Source organism: Micrasema longulum, unplaced genomic scaffold (assembly GCF_059751315.1).
Source record: "Micrasema longulum isolate JH-2025_06_02 unplaced genomic scaffold, ASM5975131v1 h1tg001967l, whole genome shotgun sequence".
In the NCBI taxonomy this organism is placed as follows: Eukaryota; Metazoa; Arthropoda; class Insecta; order Trichoptera; family Brachycentridae; genus Micrasema; species Micrasema longulum.
The window spans coordinates 67394-80648 of record NW_028279140.1 but is presented as its reverse complement, the minus strand read 5'-3'; the positions used below and the strand labels follow the sequence as shown (position 1 = coordinate 80648).

General features: G+C 32.6%; 1 protein-coding gene across 1 annotated transcript; it reads right to left on the bottom strand.

Annotated features, from left to right (window-relative positions):
- Positions 1-315: 315 nt before the first annotated feature.
- Ppt1 (Palmitoyl-protein thioesterase 1) lies at positions 316-9450 on the bottom strand. The gene is made up of 5 exons (XM_088238775.1): positions 9137-9450; positions 8222-8459; positions 4623-4787; positions 3383-3659; positions 316-461 (listed from the first exon to the last, which is right to left on the bottom strand). Exons 1-5 carry the CDS (start codon positions 9216-9218, stop codon positions 336-338), a joined length of 888 nt encoding a protein of 295 aa, XP_088094901.1. The 5' UTR covers positions 9219-9450; the 3' UTR covers positions 316-335.
- Between the last annotated feature and the right edge of the window lie 3805 nt (positions 9451-13255).

Genomic DNA, 13255 nt, shown 5'->3' with positions numbered 1-13255 from the left:
TTATAAATCACTTAGCAAATGTAGATTCTTTAGGCTTGTGTTGAACATTTGACGTTTGGATTTGCATCTGTCTGCCCCAGAGGCAGATATTACAACCTTGATTGATAATAATTCACCACTAAACTTTAAAATCCTCTAAAATTATACATGTTCATTTCTAATATCAGATAGACAGTTACTTTCACTGATTAACAGTTAACTTTTCTAAATTCTTAGCTTCATAGCTGCTGCAGTGTAGATAACTCTAGGCACTTTTACATGTTTGAATGTATTTGCCGTAGCAAGTGGTAAATTAATTTGAGGAAACAAATTGAACAATTATAACAATTCATATTTTATTGGAGATATGGATTAAGGATACTATTTACAAACCACTCTTCAGAAAACTGCAGGTGATTTCCGGGTGTCGAGAGAAATACTAGTTTGCCTGCTTTGTCCATTTTCTTCAAGCCGAGCAGATCCTAAAATAAAATATAAAAATATAATTTACCAATACACAGTAAGGAATGGATTTCTATTCCCAGAATTATTATTATTTTTATACAGCCATATAAATATGCATTTTACAGGATATACTTAACGTTTCTACCCATCTAATGGTGTAAGATGCTCGTGTTTAGAGAGGGAGTTTGTTCAGAGTTTTAATTACAGTACTTTTTTAGTAATTTATATAATTTTAAAAACATTAAAAAATGAATTAATATTTTATTACAAGAATTGGGAAATTTAGTTTGACTTTTAATTTTTATATTTATCATTACTTTTAATTTCCCACGAAGGAATAATGGTTTTGTGCTTAATTTGTGTTGCATCTATGCAGACTTAAATTGAAAGGAAATCATATATATTTTTAATATTTTTTTTATGTGAAATTATAATCTGCTAGTGTTAGATAATTTCTTTGAAACATACATATTTGTGACTTGTTCCGAATTTCAGAGTCAATCGATAATTTTAAAAAAAGAAAAAAAATCATCGGTGATACAGCGATACCCTATTAAAAAAAATTTTGGCAGGGGATTTTAACTCTCTCTTCCCAGTGATGAGTAGCTAGTACACATTGCATCTAATAATTTCTACATAAATATAATAAATTATGGAATAAGATTTTTGGTATTCCTCTTTTTACGTATTGTTACAAATATTTTTTTATTATATAATTAATGATTATTAGGAACAGAAAAAGCATTTTATTAAAAATGGGAGATAAATCGCCAATACAATAGAAAGTTCACCAATGTGTCGAATGTTGCGGAGCACGTAATAAAAATGTATTAATAAACAGTAGTCTCGATTATCCGACCTAAACCGGCCGCGGCAGGGTCGGATAAGCGAAAAGATCGGATAACACGGAAAATGTTAAAAACGACATTGTAAATGTGTTACATTATTTTAGTTGCACATGGAAAACATTTCAAATATGTACATGTAACATAAATTAATTTAACGAACGAAAGCTCAGCAAAAGAGCTACGTAAGCACTGAGGACTAAGGACTGTCGCCTGGCGCGCAAATATAATTCGTGCAGTCGGGTAAAGGAAAGGGGCACTGCCCCGGTAGGTCGGATAACTCGGAAAGTCGGATAACCGAGACTCTACTGTATAATTGTCTGACACACTCTTTACGCCTCGCTCTCGATAATACAGGTATAATCGGGTTTCTAGTACTTCTCCCAGATGCCCGTCAGTAGCTTCTGACTTTCGTCACAAGTGGTTGTTTCGCCCGCGCTGCGAGCGTGGGATAGTGATGTTTTTCATGTTTTTAGCTATTGGATTAAAAGTATTATCACTTTTGACTTCAACTATAAATAATTGAAGCAATTGCCTATGAATATTATATTTTGCAGATTTAAAATCTCTCAATTTTTGCATGTATAATGACTACACAGCGTAACGCGCGGATGTTTTGGGACAGTAAGGGAAAGGTTAAAAAGCGATCTGTTTAATATATTACTTACGATTTTAACCAACCAAAAATACTGCTGGAATATCAGAAAAACTATTATTGTTTAGAGTAAAAATAGAAACAATTAAAAACTAACGGCTCTTAATCCCTATAATGAATTTATTTAACATTTATTTAAGTAAAACATTTTTGTGAAAAATCTGGTTACGCGGTATTGCAGTATCACCAACAATATAGTAAAAATAAGCCCTTAATGTTTTGAAAGGACAGCATAATTAGGAATTCTCATAGTACATTATTTATATTAAACCTTTAGACTATTAAGGTAAACTTATCTAGACTTTTTTGGTGTTAGCTTTTCTAGATTTAAACAATCACTAAGATAGAGGTAGTAATTATTTATTTTTTTAGTACAAGATTGAATTTTTTTTAGTTGTATTTTATTTAAATTGTCCTGTATGTATTATAAGGAAAAGTGTTTGCCATTGTTAAATGGACTAAATACTTAAATAAATAAATAAACTATCCATATGTACAATTAGCTATCATTATCATTTCCCTTTTCTGCACCCATCGTTGGATAGGGCACGTATTGGTCTTCCAATTGCAGCGTATCTGGATCAACAATGAAATAACTTGCAAGGCAGAAAGAACCACTTTTAAGATGAATATTTTTATGATTTTCACCTGGGAGTAGCCATCTAATCTAAAACACTCGCCAGGAAGCCAGTTGTATTTTACAAAGTTATTAAAAAATACTTTATCTGCTTGGGTGTAAATCATAAATGTATAGTTATGCAGAAGAGAAGTTATGCATAGAAAAGTGAAACTATATATGTTGCACTTTTGTGAAAAGAATTAATAATCGAATTTACACAATGGTCCAAATGTTTTTTACTTTGAGAAATGATATATAATTCATGCAGTCGATTTTTTTTTAATACAATTATAATTAAATTATGTTATTGACCAGTTTTAATGATTTTTAAAGTTTGGCTGACCACACAAGGCGTGCATTTGCAGAAATTAGCCAGCCCCAGTAAAACTCTGACGTTTGTTGTGTCATTATGTGTTGATCATATTATTTTATATTTATAAGGGTACTTAATTGTAATGAATCACTTAATTGATTTGTTTTAATAACTTTTAAAATAATTTAATTATGTTTTAAAGGAATTTTGTTTTTTTTTTTAAGTCTGGCTGACCGCACAATCTAAAATATTCATTTTGCAGAAAACAGCCAGAATGAGCCAGCTACAACCTCTGAATGTATTAGGTGACATTTATTTTTGTGACATTTTGAAATCATGACATTTTCAGAAGGTGATTATTAGTTTATTTTTATTCAAAGTGGCCTCGGTGTTTTTAGCAGAACATAGAATTGACCTTCTTAAACCCAACACAAACATCCCATTTTTTCAAAATTTTAGACTGACTGCTTTCTGCATAACTAAGTTCAATTGCAGATTGACATTACCTTTTGATAGAGGTTGGACTCTTGCAAAGTCTGCATTTCCTTAGCCTGTCCGGGCTTGTAGAAACCAAACCATTCTGTTTCTCGTGGCTGTACAATGGAGTCATCTTTGAACATGACGAGCACAAAGTGTTTCAACTTCACCAAGTTGTCGATGTACGTCTTGTTAATGGCATTCTCGTTGTTGATGTCGGCGAGGAACTCGCTGTACTGCCTGTACTCGGATTCATTCAGGGGGTCGTGCCAATACGTTGCCTGGACTAGCAGTTTCTGAACCCAACTGAAAATTATATTTTGCATGTTTAGTAAAAAGGAAAACAAGCCCACTAGCTTCTACAAAAAAGACTTCTTTCTAAAACCGAAAATTTATTATTTTACCACAACAAGCCAGGGCTGCTATTCTGAACCGCTCTCGCTGCACGAGAAAAAAGCTTTTCTCGTGTATTTTGTACGTAAATATGCAAGATAATACGGCTGCAAGAGCGTTTGGAATACCACCCCAGGAAATCGCAGTGGTGAATTACAGCGCAGAAAACCCAAGCATGAGGAAAATCACATTTTAGAGTTTGTTTTTACAGGAAATTGAACCCGAAGCGTTTCGTGCGTGGGTCAAGCGTCTTAACCAAAAAATTATAAAATTAAATTACAGTGTGTTCGAATGTTTAATAACCCTATGTTACTGTGTTGGTGCCTGTCGGTGAACCAAATAAACTTGATTTTTTGCTTGTGTAAGCACGCACATTTGAAGATAAAAAATATTAAACTTATAGCTAGAATTTTTGTTGTTTTGTTTTAAATTTTAAGATATTTTTTTTATTAATATGATTTTTTCGTTTTTTTACAATATCCATGAAAGGGTACAACAGAGTTTTAATAAAATAAAGGATAATTACATAACAATGAAATACATATTAACAGTAAAAATAGTAAACAAAAAAATCCCATTAAGGCATGGCCTGTTCGTGGGTTTACAAGAAATGTTTATGAATTTTTCGCTCCTCTAATAAATAGACAGGTATAATATTTTTGTGTAATATAAGAAAGAGAAAAGAAAATATTCTGTTAAATTAGATTAAATAATACTTTTTTATTTAAAGTAATTAAAAAAGGATATAAAAAAACATAAAAATATTCCTTATAAAAGGCAATAAAATATATCATAGAAAAAAAGAGTTAATATTTTTAGTTTGAATCCAGGATTTAATAGAAGTAGTTATTTTGATAATTTTGTTATAATATTTACCCAAAGTAAGCCGCATGATTCAGAAGGCGCCTCATGTAGTCACAAGTCTCGTGTGCCAGGGCTCCACAGTTGGGTAGTCCATACACTCCCTGGTGCTGGCCCCCTAGAGATATAAGGTTGATGACACGAGGGATCTTGTGTCCACATCTCTGCACAACTGCTCTCCTAGTATAATGAAATATTTTATAAATTTAATTATTATTAACAAAATCAGCTGTACATAATGGAGTCCTGGTGCTGACCCTTATGTATGGAAGAAAAATATGGAGTTGAAAAATCAAGGATGAAAGTAGGCTTGGCTTAGTGCTGTCAAAATGTTTGTGGTAAAACTACGTACGATAGGTGCACAAATATCTAGATCTGTGCATTGTGTAAGGCATAGATAAGCATTATCGACAAAATCAAGAAAGGAGTTCTGCGTTCGTTTGGATGCATAAAGCGAATGGACAGCGAAAGAACGGCAAAAAATATTTACAGTGCAAATGTTGATGGATGCCGAGATCGAGGAAGGCTAAGAAAGAAATATCATGACTTAATCCGAAAAATACATGTCAAAAGTTGGAAAAATCAGCAAGCGTACATAAGAAGATGTATGAATGAGGAGGAAGAGATGTCTAGATGAAAAGACAGAGTGAAATGGCATTCTATCCTCTCTGGCTATTTCTAAGGGGAAACGGCGTTATGGTTTATTTGTTAAATTTAATCCGTAACAACATTAAAAATATCATCAAGATTCCCAAATGCGCACCTGACAAGGTGCTTTTTTCATTTTTTATGTGCATGATGGAAAGATGACTAGTTTTACTTTGGATTGAAATGTTTCAGTGGAAAATAACTTATTAAATAGACATAAAGAATCGAACTCAGATTACAGGCAAAAGCTTTGACCAAACAAGAAACTATCTTTACTCGATTTCTTTCTACAAGAATTTTATCAAGATTTATTACAAGGTTGCAAAAGTAGCCGAATGGGGTTTATAAGTCTTATGACTTACATATTATGTTTACTAAATTTTCTTTGTGTACTTATTTTTAGTAATGGATAAAGATACAAAAATTGACATAAACATGCGAGGCCAAGGAAGTTATTATTATCAACTGTTTAGAATAACTTTCTACGCTGGGAATTTATAAAATTACTATTAACCGCTCACTATACGTTAAATTATATACAGCATTGCATAATACATCACTGTCATTATAGAGTCAATGCACCATGCAATTGTTTATGAACTTCCTATTTAAAAGCTTTTTTTTATTATGAAATATTTGGTCTACAAAATAAAACAGAGACAACATTATTAGACGGTGTAAGGATGCTATTATATTTGATAAGGACGTGCCTCTTAAAAATAAATTAAAACTAAAGTCGTTCCTCTAATCTATATTATCAATACACGCGTCCAGAGTTCTGGTTCTATTTCGCACACAGAACTGTATTTTTTTCCGTCCGGGCACAGACTTTTATAAAATACTTTTCTTAAAGTATTTTTGAAGTAAAACCATTTTATTTTTACTTTTATTTGTTATATGTGAAAAATATACAAAGCAAACTTATAATTCTTTATGCAAATACATGGTCAGTAAATGGTCAGTCTGTTCGCCTACCATGCAAGAGGTCTCATGTTTTTATAGTAAATATTTTTTAAAACTATAAACAAAAAAACAATGTGAATTAATTAAAAATTATATTATTATTCTATAACAGAGATGTTTTTAGCTCAGCGTGTCAAAATTCTAAAAGAAAAATGTGGCTTGTGTCACATCTAGGAATATTAATCATTTTTGCAGCCCCAGTATTTACTCATTTGAATTTAGAATTTGAAGCCTATTTCATTTGAAAGAGTTTTTGAAAGAGAAAAATTTGGACAAGCTCAAAATATTGTTGATAAATCCACCTTGTCCATGGAGAAGTATAGAAAATGAAAAAATAACATTTTCAGGCGTTGCCTAGTATGTAGGTGAAATGATTCAATTAGATGAATCTCACCCGCATAAATAAAGGTTTCAGCTCTTTAACTTCACAAACATCAACAGATGAAAGAATTGAATGATAACAGTTCAAATATGGGCAGAATGGTGAGTGTCACAGTGTGTAAAGTGGCCACTTAAACCAGCCATTGATAGGTCATAAGCCCTGTAGATGGCTAGACTTCTATATTACCTTCTCTAAAATGTTCTTCATTTCTGTTGAAATATGTTGATGAAAGAGTTTTGTTTGTGAACCATTTGTTTATTATTATTAAAAAGCAGAAACAAATTATTATTTACATTACTGACACTTATGTTTCTGAATAGCATTTTCTAAATCTTCAATTATTGATGGTTGGTATTTTGTATATTATAATATAAACAAGCATTATAAACTTCATCAGTCAGTCAGTGTCTTTTACTTATTTTAATATTATTCAACACCGAGACTTTCACAAAAGTATACTGACTCTCCGTAAACGAGACGTGTCACCCAAAATGTCTTGGCGTGTCAATTCTGTCGCTCGATCACAAATAACTATCGACGTGCTTAAAAACATGCTAAGCATTCAAGCGATCACAATGAACAATAATGAACATGCTTAAGTTATCGCAGTCATAAGTCAACGCTCGTGTTGGTTTGTTTTTTGTTTTCCTCGTAAATAAATACAGTTCACTGGCGAAAAATCGGCATTTACTATAAAAAATAATACAATATAGCGCATTTGCAAAATAGTAAGGAGTATCTAATACAAAAAAGTGAAATAAAATTACAGTTTACTATGGCGACTACTTTTCTTGACATTTGGCTTGCCAACTGCCGGCTAAATGCAATAAATAGCATGATAAATAATAAATAAATAATGTTTGATTATGTCCAAATGCTTGCAGACTGGCTGGATTTCCTGCCTAGGGAGTTGTTCATATTTAAATTTATTTCAACAGAGAGGGAAAAAGTTTTCGAGAAGGGAATATGGAAGTCTAGGCATTTACAGGGCTTATGACCTGTCATTGGCTGGTTTAAGTGGCCACTTTACACACTGTGTAACATTCACCATTCTGCCCATGTTTGAACATCCACATTTCCTAAACTCTTCCATCTGTTGACTTTTGTGAAGTAAAAGAGCTGAAACCTTTATCACGTGGGTGAGATTCATCCGGCTGAACCAAATCACCTACTAGGCAACGCCTGAAAACAATTTTCCAATTTTTATACTTCTTCTTTTACCAGGTAGTAATTCAACAATGTTTGATTATGTCCAAATGCTTGCAGACTGGCTGGATTTCCTCCCTATTCTCGAAAAAAAATTTCCTCTCTGTTGAAATAAATTTAAATAAATAAATAAATCAAAATAGCAGTTTTGGAATATTTTCCATATTTATACTAGTGAAATTAAAATATGTGATTGCGCAGCAGGATTATACGTCGCGAAACGTAAATATTTTGACATTTAATATTAGCTGTTCACGGATGTTGCATTGTGATCGCGAATATGATAAACAACCACGGTGAGAAATTGTTATCACATCGCTTATTAGCACGTCGATAGTTATTTGTGATTGAGCTACTGGTCAATAGGTTAGCTATCACTGTTCTAGAATATATAATAATCAATGTTAGCACTTACAAAAACTGGCTTCCTTGCGAGAATCCAATAGCGTGAAAACCTCCTTTAAGGTTAGGGTCTTCAGCAAGTTGCTGGCACACATAGTCTATCTGTTTATTAGCTGCCATGAAGTAGCCATTTTCCAGGTCCTGAGTGATAGAGTCTCCCACCCGTAGAGATTTAACATAAACACCATCAATTTGGCTCTCGAGGAAGCTTTTGAAGGGTCCCAAGCTATATGGAAGGCAGCAAGCATCACCTTCAAATAAATATTTTTCAATTAGCTTTTTTGTATAAAATGTACGATGTATATCATCATTGTCCTTTTCACATCCCGTGGTGCATAGGGCACTGCATTGGTAAACCAAATGCAGGGTATTTCAATCATCTGTTACATGAAGCTAAAGGAATAAAGGAATGAATGAAGCTGCTAAGAATATTTTCCTGCAATTTTTACAAGTCAAACACATATTTTGTAATGCAAGTATGCAATTTATATTTTTTGCCAATAAACTCTGTGTTATCGCAGTGAACTGAACTGAAAAATGTAATATGATCAGACCTACATTTCAGGTGCCAGTCTACGAACAATGAAATATTGCAGTTTGAACATTAAATCAATATTTCACATCAAACCTGGACGAATCAAACCCAGGACCTGCATGATAGGCGAACCGTCCAAACACTACGAGGTGGACTTTTCTCCGCTCGAATTTCTTTTTCAAAATTTCAACCTGAGAGTAGTCACCAAATCGAAAACACTCATCCAGGATTCTGGTTCTTTTTCACTCAGAGAACTGTATTTTTCATTCGCCCTGACGCAAACTAGACAGATGTATATATAGACATGAATTTTTATTGTAATTTTACTTCACTACTAGTTAAATTGATCAATTCAAACATCTAGAATACATGAAAGATAATAAACTGACTTACCCATGCCATGCCACATAACTATAGGCGTAGAAGAATGACAAAAATGAAGACATGATAAAATAATTATAAGAAATTTGAACATGTTTTTTCAAAATAAACTGGAACAAATATATCATTCAGTTTGGGTATTCAGCCGTTATTGTTTACAACAGCATTCATATGCGACAATACTAATCTAAGAAAGTCAGTCGACGAAAAGTAGAATCAACAATACGTTTTACTACTTTCATATATTTCGTCCACAGTTGCTGGCCCACCAGAATGACACTAATAACAGATGACAGACGCTATTCAATTGTTTTGTTTAGAGATACAGATTTCACCGTCTGCGCCAAGGCGCGAGGTTTACGAGTGAATGTTGCCATTAGATAACAATTGACTATGAATATCGAAAAACAATATGTTTGCCACAAAAATAATAAATATATCGTCGCTTTAGATAGATTTTGTCCATCAGACCATTTTTAACGAAATTGAGTTCAGTGTAAAAGAGTTCTGAAAGAGCCTTTATTTATAAAATTCAAATGGAATTTTTTTAATTGCTTAAGGGTTTTTTTAACGAATGTAGTTTTAAGTTGTGGTCATTATTTATGTTTATTTCGTAAAAAAATCTTGTAAGCTCTATTTCTGCAGATTTGTTTTTTGGTCTGTTGGACGAAAACAAACTGAAGCGACGACATGGAGGTTGAAAAAAATATCAGTTTTAAAGTGATTATTATTTTTAAGATAATTCAACAAAGAAACTAGAGATATAAAAAAAACAAGCAATGTATATGTTATGCAGTTTAGGTTTTAAATACCTAAACGTATCTGCCACTTGCAGGTGAGGCTTGAAGTGCAGACGAACTGTCAGCTGTAGACGTTCAGTACCACGAGAACCTGAATGATCTCTTGCAAAGTAAGCAAGCGTGGTTAAGGCTCTCAGGAGGCATCTGTGATATATATATATATTAAGGATGAAGCATGTGGCCCAGCTAGTCGCATAACTTCCGCGTGATGATAATTGTTACCGTTGGTTGCTACGTCTAATGTCTTATTTCGAGATTCCTTACATTATCATTATGTATAAGGCACTGCATAAGTATACCAAGTGCAGGTTGATATTGATGGTTTTAGCTCATTTACTTACAAAAGTTAACATGTATGGATGGAAAATATGGTTGGTTAAACATAAGCAATATGGTGAATGTTACATAGTGTGTAAAGAGGCCATTTAAACCAGCCAATGATAGATCATAAGCCCTGTGAAGACCTAGACTTCCATATTCCCTTCTCAAAAATGTTTTCCCTCTCTGTTGCAATAAATGCTTATATTAATAACTTTTTAGAGAGTAAAATCCAGCCTGTCTACAAACATTTGAACACGCTCAACACACGGTTGATTAAATTTACCTATATTACTTTTGGACATAATGTAACAATGCTTTAATTTCTTATTATAACAAATTGTGCTGAACACTGTACGCTCTGCATATGCCTAAATGGCAATTATTAACCACGGCTCAAAGTTCGAAGATTACTTTAAGCAATGTACTTGCTAGACATAATGTATGCTGGTAAAAAAAGGCCTGCGTCAATTACAATAGGTATTAATCATCAGAATCAATCAATTAAATCTAATAGGGCCGGGTGACGTACTTAAAAATATTCATGTTTTTTTTTTCATTTTATCATTGAAACTGCAAGCACAATTTACCTTGATACTTACGTTAATTGTATTAGTTGAATGCTAAATCTTGCGCTTTTAGTACCTACTCTTCGTGTCCGGGCGAATAAAGAATAGTATAGCAGTTTCTTATCAACCATGTCCAGAAATCAAACCCAAGATTACAAGCAAGAATAAAATAAAGTCTAAAAACATAACGTATGACAAACAAGAGGTAAAAAAATGTACAATACATACCTATATACTAAATCTAATCACTAGCACAGGTTACAAAACGAATACATTCCATTCGTCCATGCGCTTTGTACCTGCAAGACGTTTAGTAATATAGCTTTCATATGTGATCCGTAACTGGTCTTGTAATCCAGCCCCTAGATGCAAACCATTATTTTTTACACTTCATTTTCAAACATATTTTTAAAAACATGTAATTGGATTATATATTTAAAGCCGTTCATATACTCTGTAGCTGCAAGGCGTGTTTTAATAAAGCTCCTATGATTGGCTTTGATAGCATACGCTATCTTCATCGGCACATATCGAGACGGTACAAGGTAAAATCAATATTTATGCATGAAAACGTGTATATTTGTATGAACATTCAAAGTACCCTTGTCGGTTACCTGTAATTGAAAACATAATTTTACTTTGTAGATAAAATTGTTAAATGTAAACTTCCCATTGTTATACGGGCCTAAGGAACTAAAGTCCCAACAGCGCATGCGCTATGAAGCTGCAAGATGTGTTGGCACAGCACCTTAGAGATGATTTCCACAAAAAATAAAAATGTCCAAAATAATCATAATAACACAAACATTGATATTTGCGGTAGGCGTGTAGAAAAGAATTAATCTGCAAGCGCTTTTCCTTTACCGAAACTGTTAAAATTAAGAATAAAATCTTCATTCAGATTCACACATTTATTTTCAAGTTTGTATAGGTATACTGATAAACTAATAAAATAATAATGTTTTTATAATCAAAGTGTGCAAAACAACAAAATACAAAAACTGTAAAATATTTCGCTGCACCCTACACTGCAAATAATCAATTTGTGATTTATCAAATACACATCGTGGTCAGTTCATTTACCTTATTCCAGTTTCCCTGTATGTCCGTCACCATCATCATCAAACCCTTATCCGCACTGGATGGTGCATAGGGCACTGCGTTGTTAAATAATAATACAAAAAGATTATCAATCTTACGCTTCGGGTGACAGTCCCAGGAAAAAGGAGTAGTTCAGTGTTTTTTCTTATAAATCTTCCCAGGAATCGAACCCGGGACCTCAAACACGGTAGGTGAATACACTTATCACTACACTACGAAGCGAAGGTTTCTCCACTCGATTATATTTTTCAGTATTTTTATCTGAGAGCTGCCATTGAGTCAAAAACACTTATACAGGATTTTGCTTCTATTTTACAGAGAGAACTAAGTATATTCTTCAGCCCGTAAATAGACCTGTATCCTGTATGACAGTGAGTTTGAAATCGGAAAAGAAGATATAACCCCCGACTATGTTTCGAAAGATTGATTTCCATAGAATAAAAATAAAAATGATTTAAGTCAAAATAATGCTGACAATATGATAATGTTTTTCTCACTTTTAGTTGGTTTTAGGTAAATATATACAGGAGCGTTACGTATATGTAGATATAGGAAATAATACCATAAAATGTACACTTCCTATCAATGATGAACTTCAACTCTACAGGAAATTGTATACAAAAAATATTTTCTTGCGCGCGGTAAAAATTACCGCATTAAATGGTAATTCAAAAGTTTCTTGAAAATGTATGCGAAAAACAATAAAAATATTTTAATAAAAACGCACTACTTTGAACAACGTCACTGGATCATATGAACCAACTAATGATATAAGAGCTGTGAAGGATATCCGGTTTGCTTATTGTGAATGAACCAATCGGAAGAACCTCTGACGTCTCACGTGGAGTTATTTCAGAAATACAAAACTTTAAAAAATCAAAGGGCTGATAATACGATATATAATTACTTTTTTTTGGTTTAGTTTAAGGTCTATTAACAAATGTTTTTTTTTAAAACACTGCACTTCCAATTATTTGTAAATTAACAATTATTTGTAAATTAACATTGTAAGAAAATAACATATACTATATTTTTAACATAAACGTATGCAGGTATTCTAAATAATACATTTATTTTTATTATTAGTTAACTACAGAAGAACTTCCGTTATCCAAATTCCACTCATCCAGATTGCCAAACATTCAGATCGTTATCAGCGGTTAAAAGTAAAGGAGCGGTTTTTAAATTTAATTGTACAAATAATTTTGCAGGATACTTTTTCAGTGACTTTTTAATGTGATTTTAATTCGCGGTATTATTTCAAAAGCAATAAAACCCCTATAATTTGATTTTTTCTGTTTTTGTTAGTCTCTATATCCTAGCTTCTCAGTCCAATACAGTCA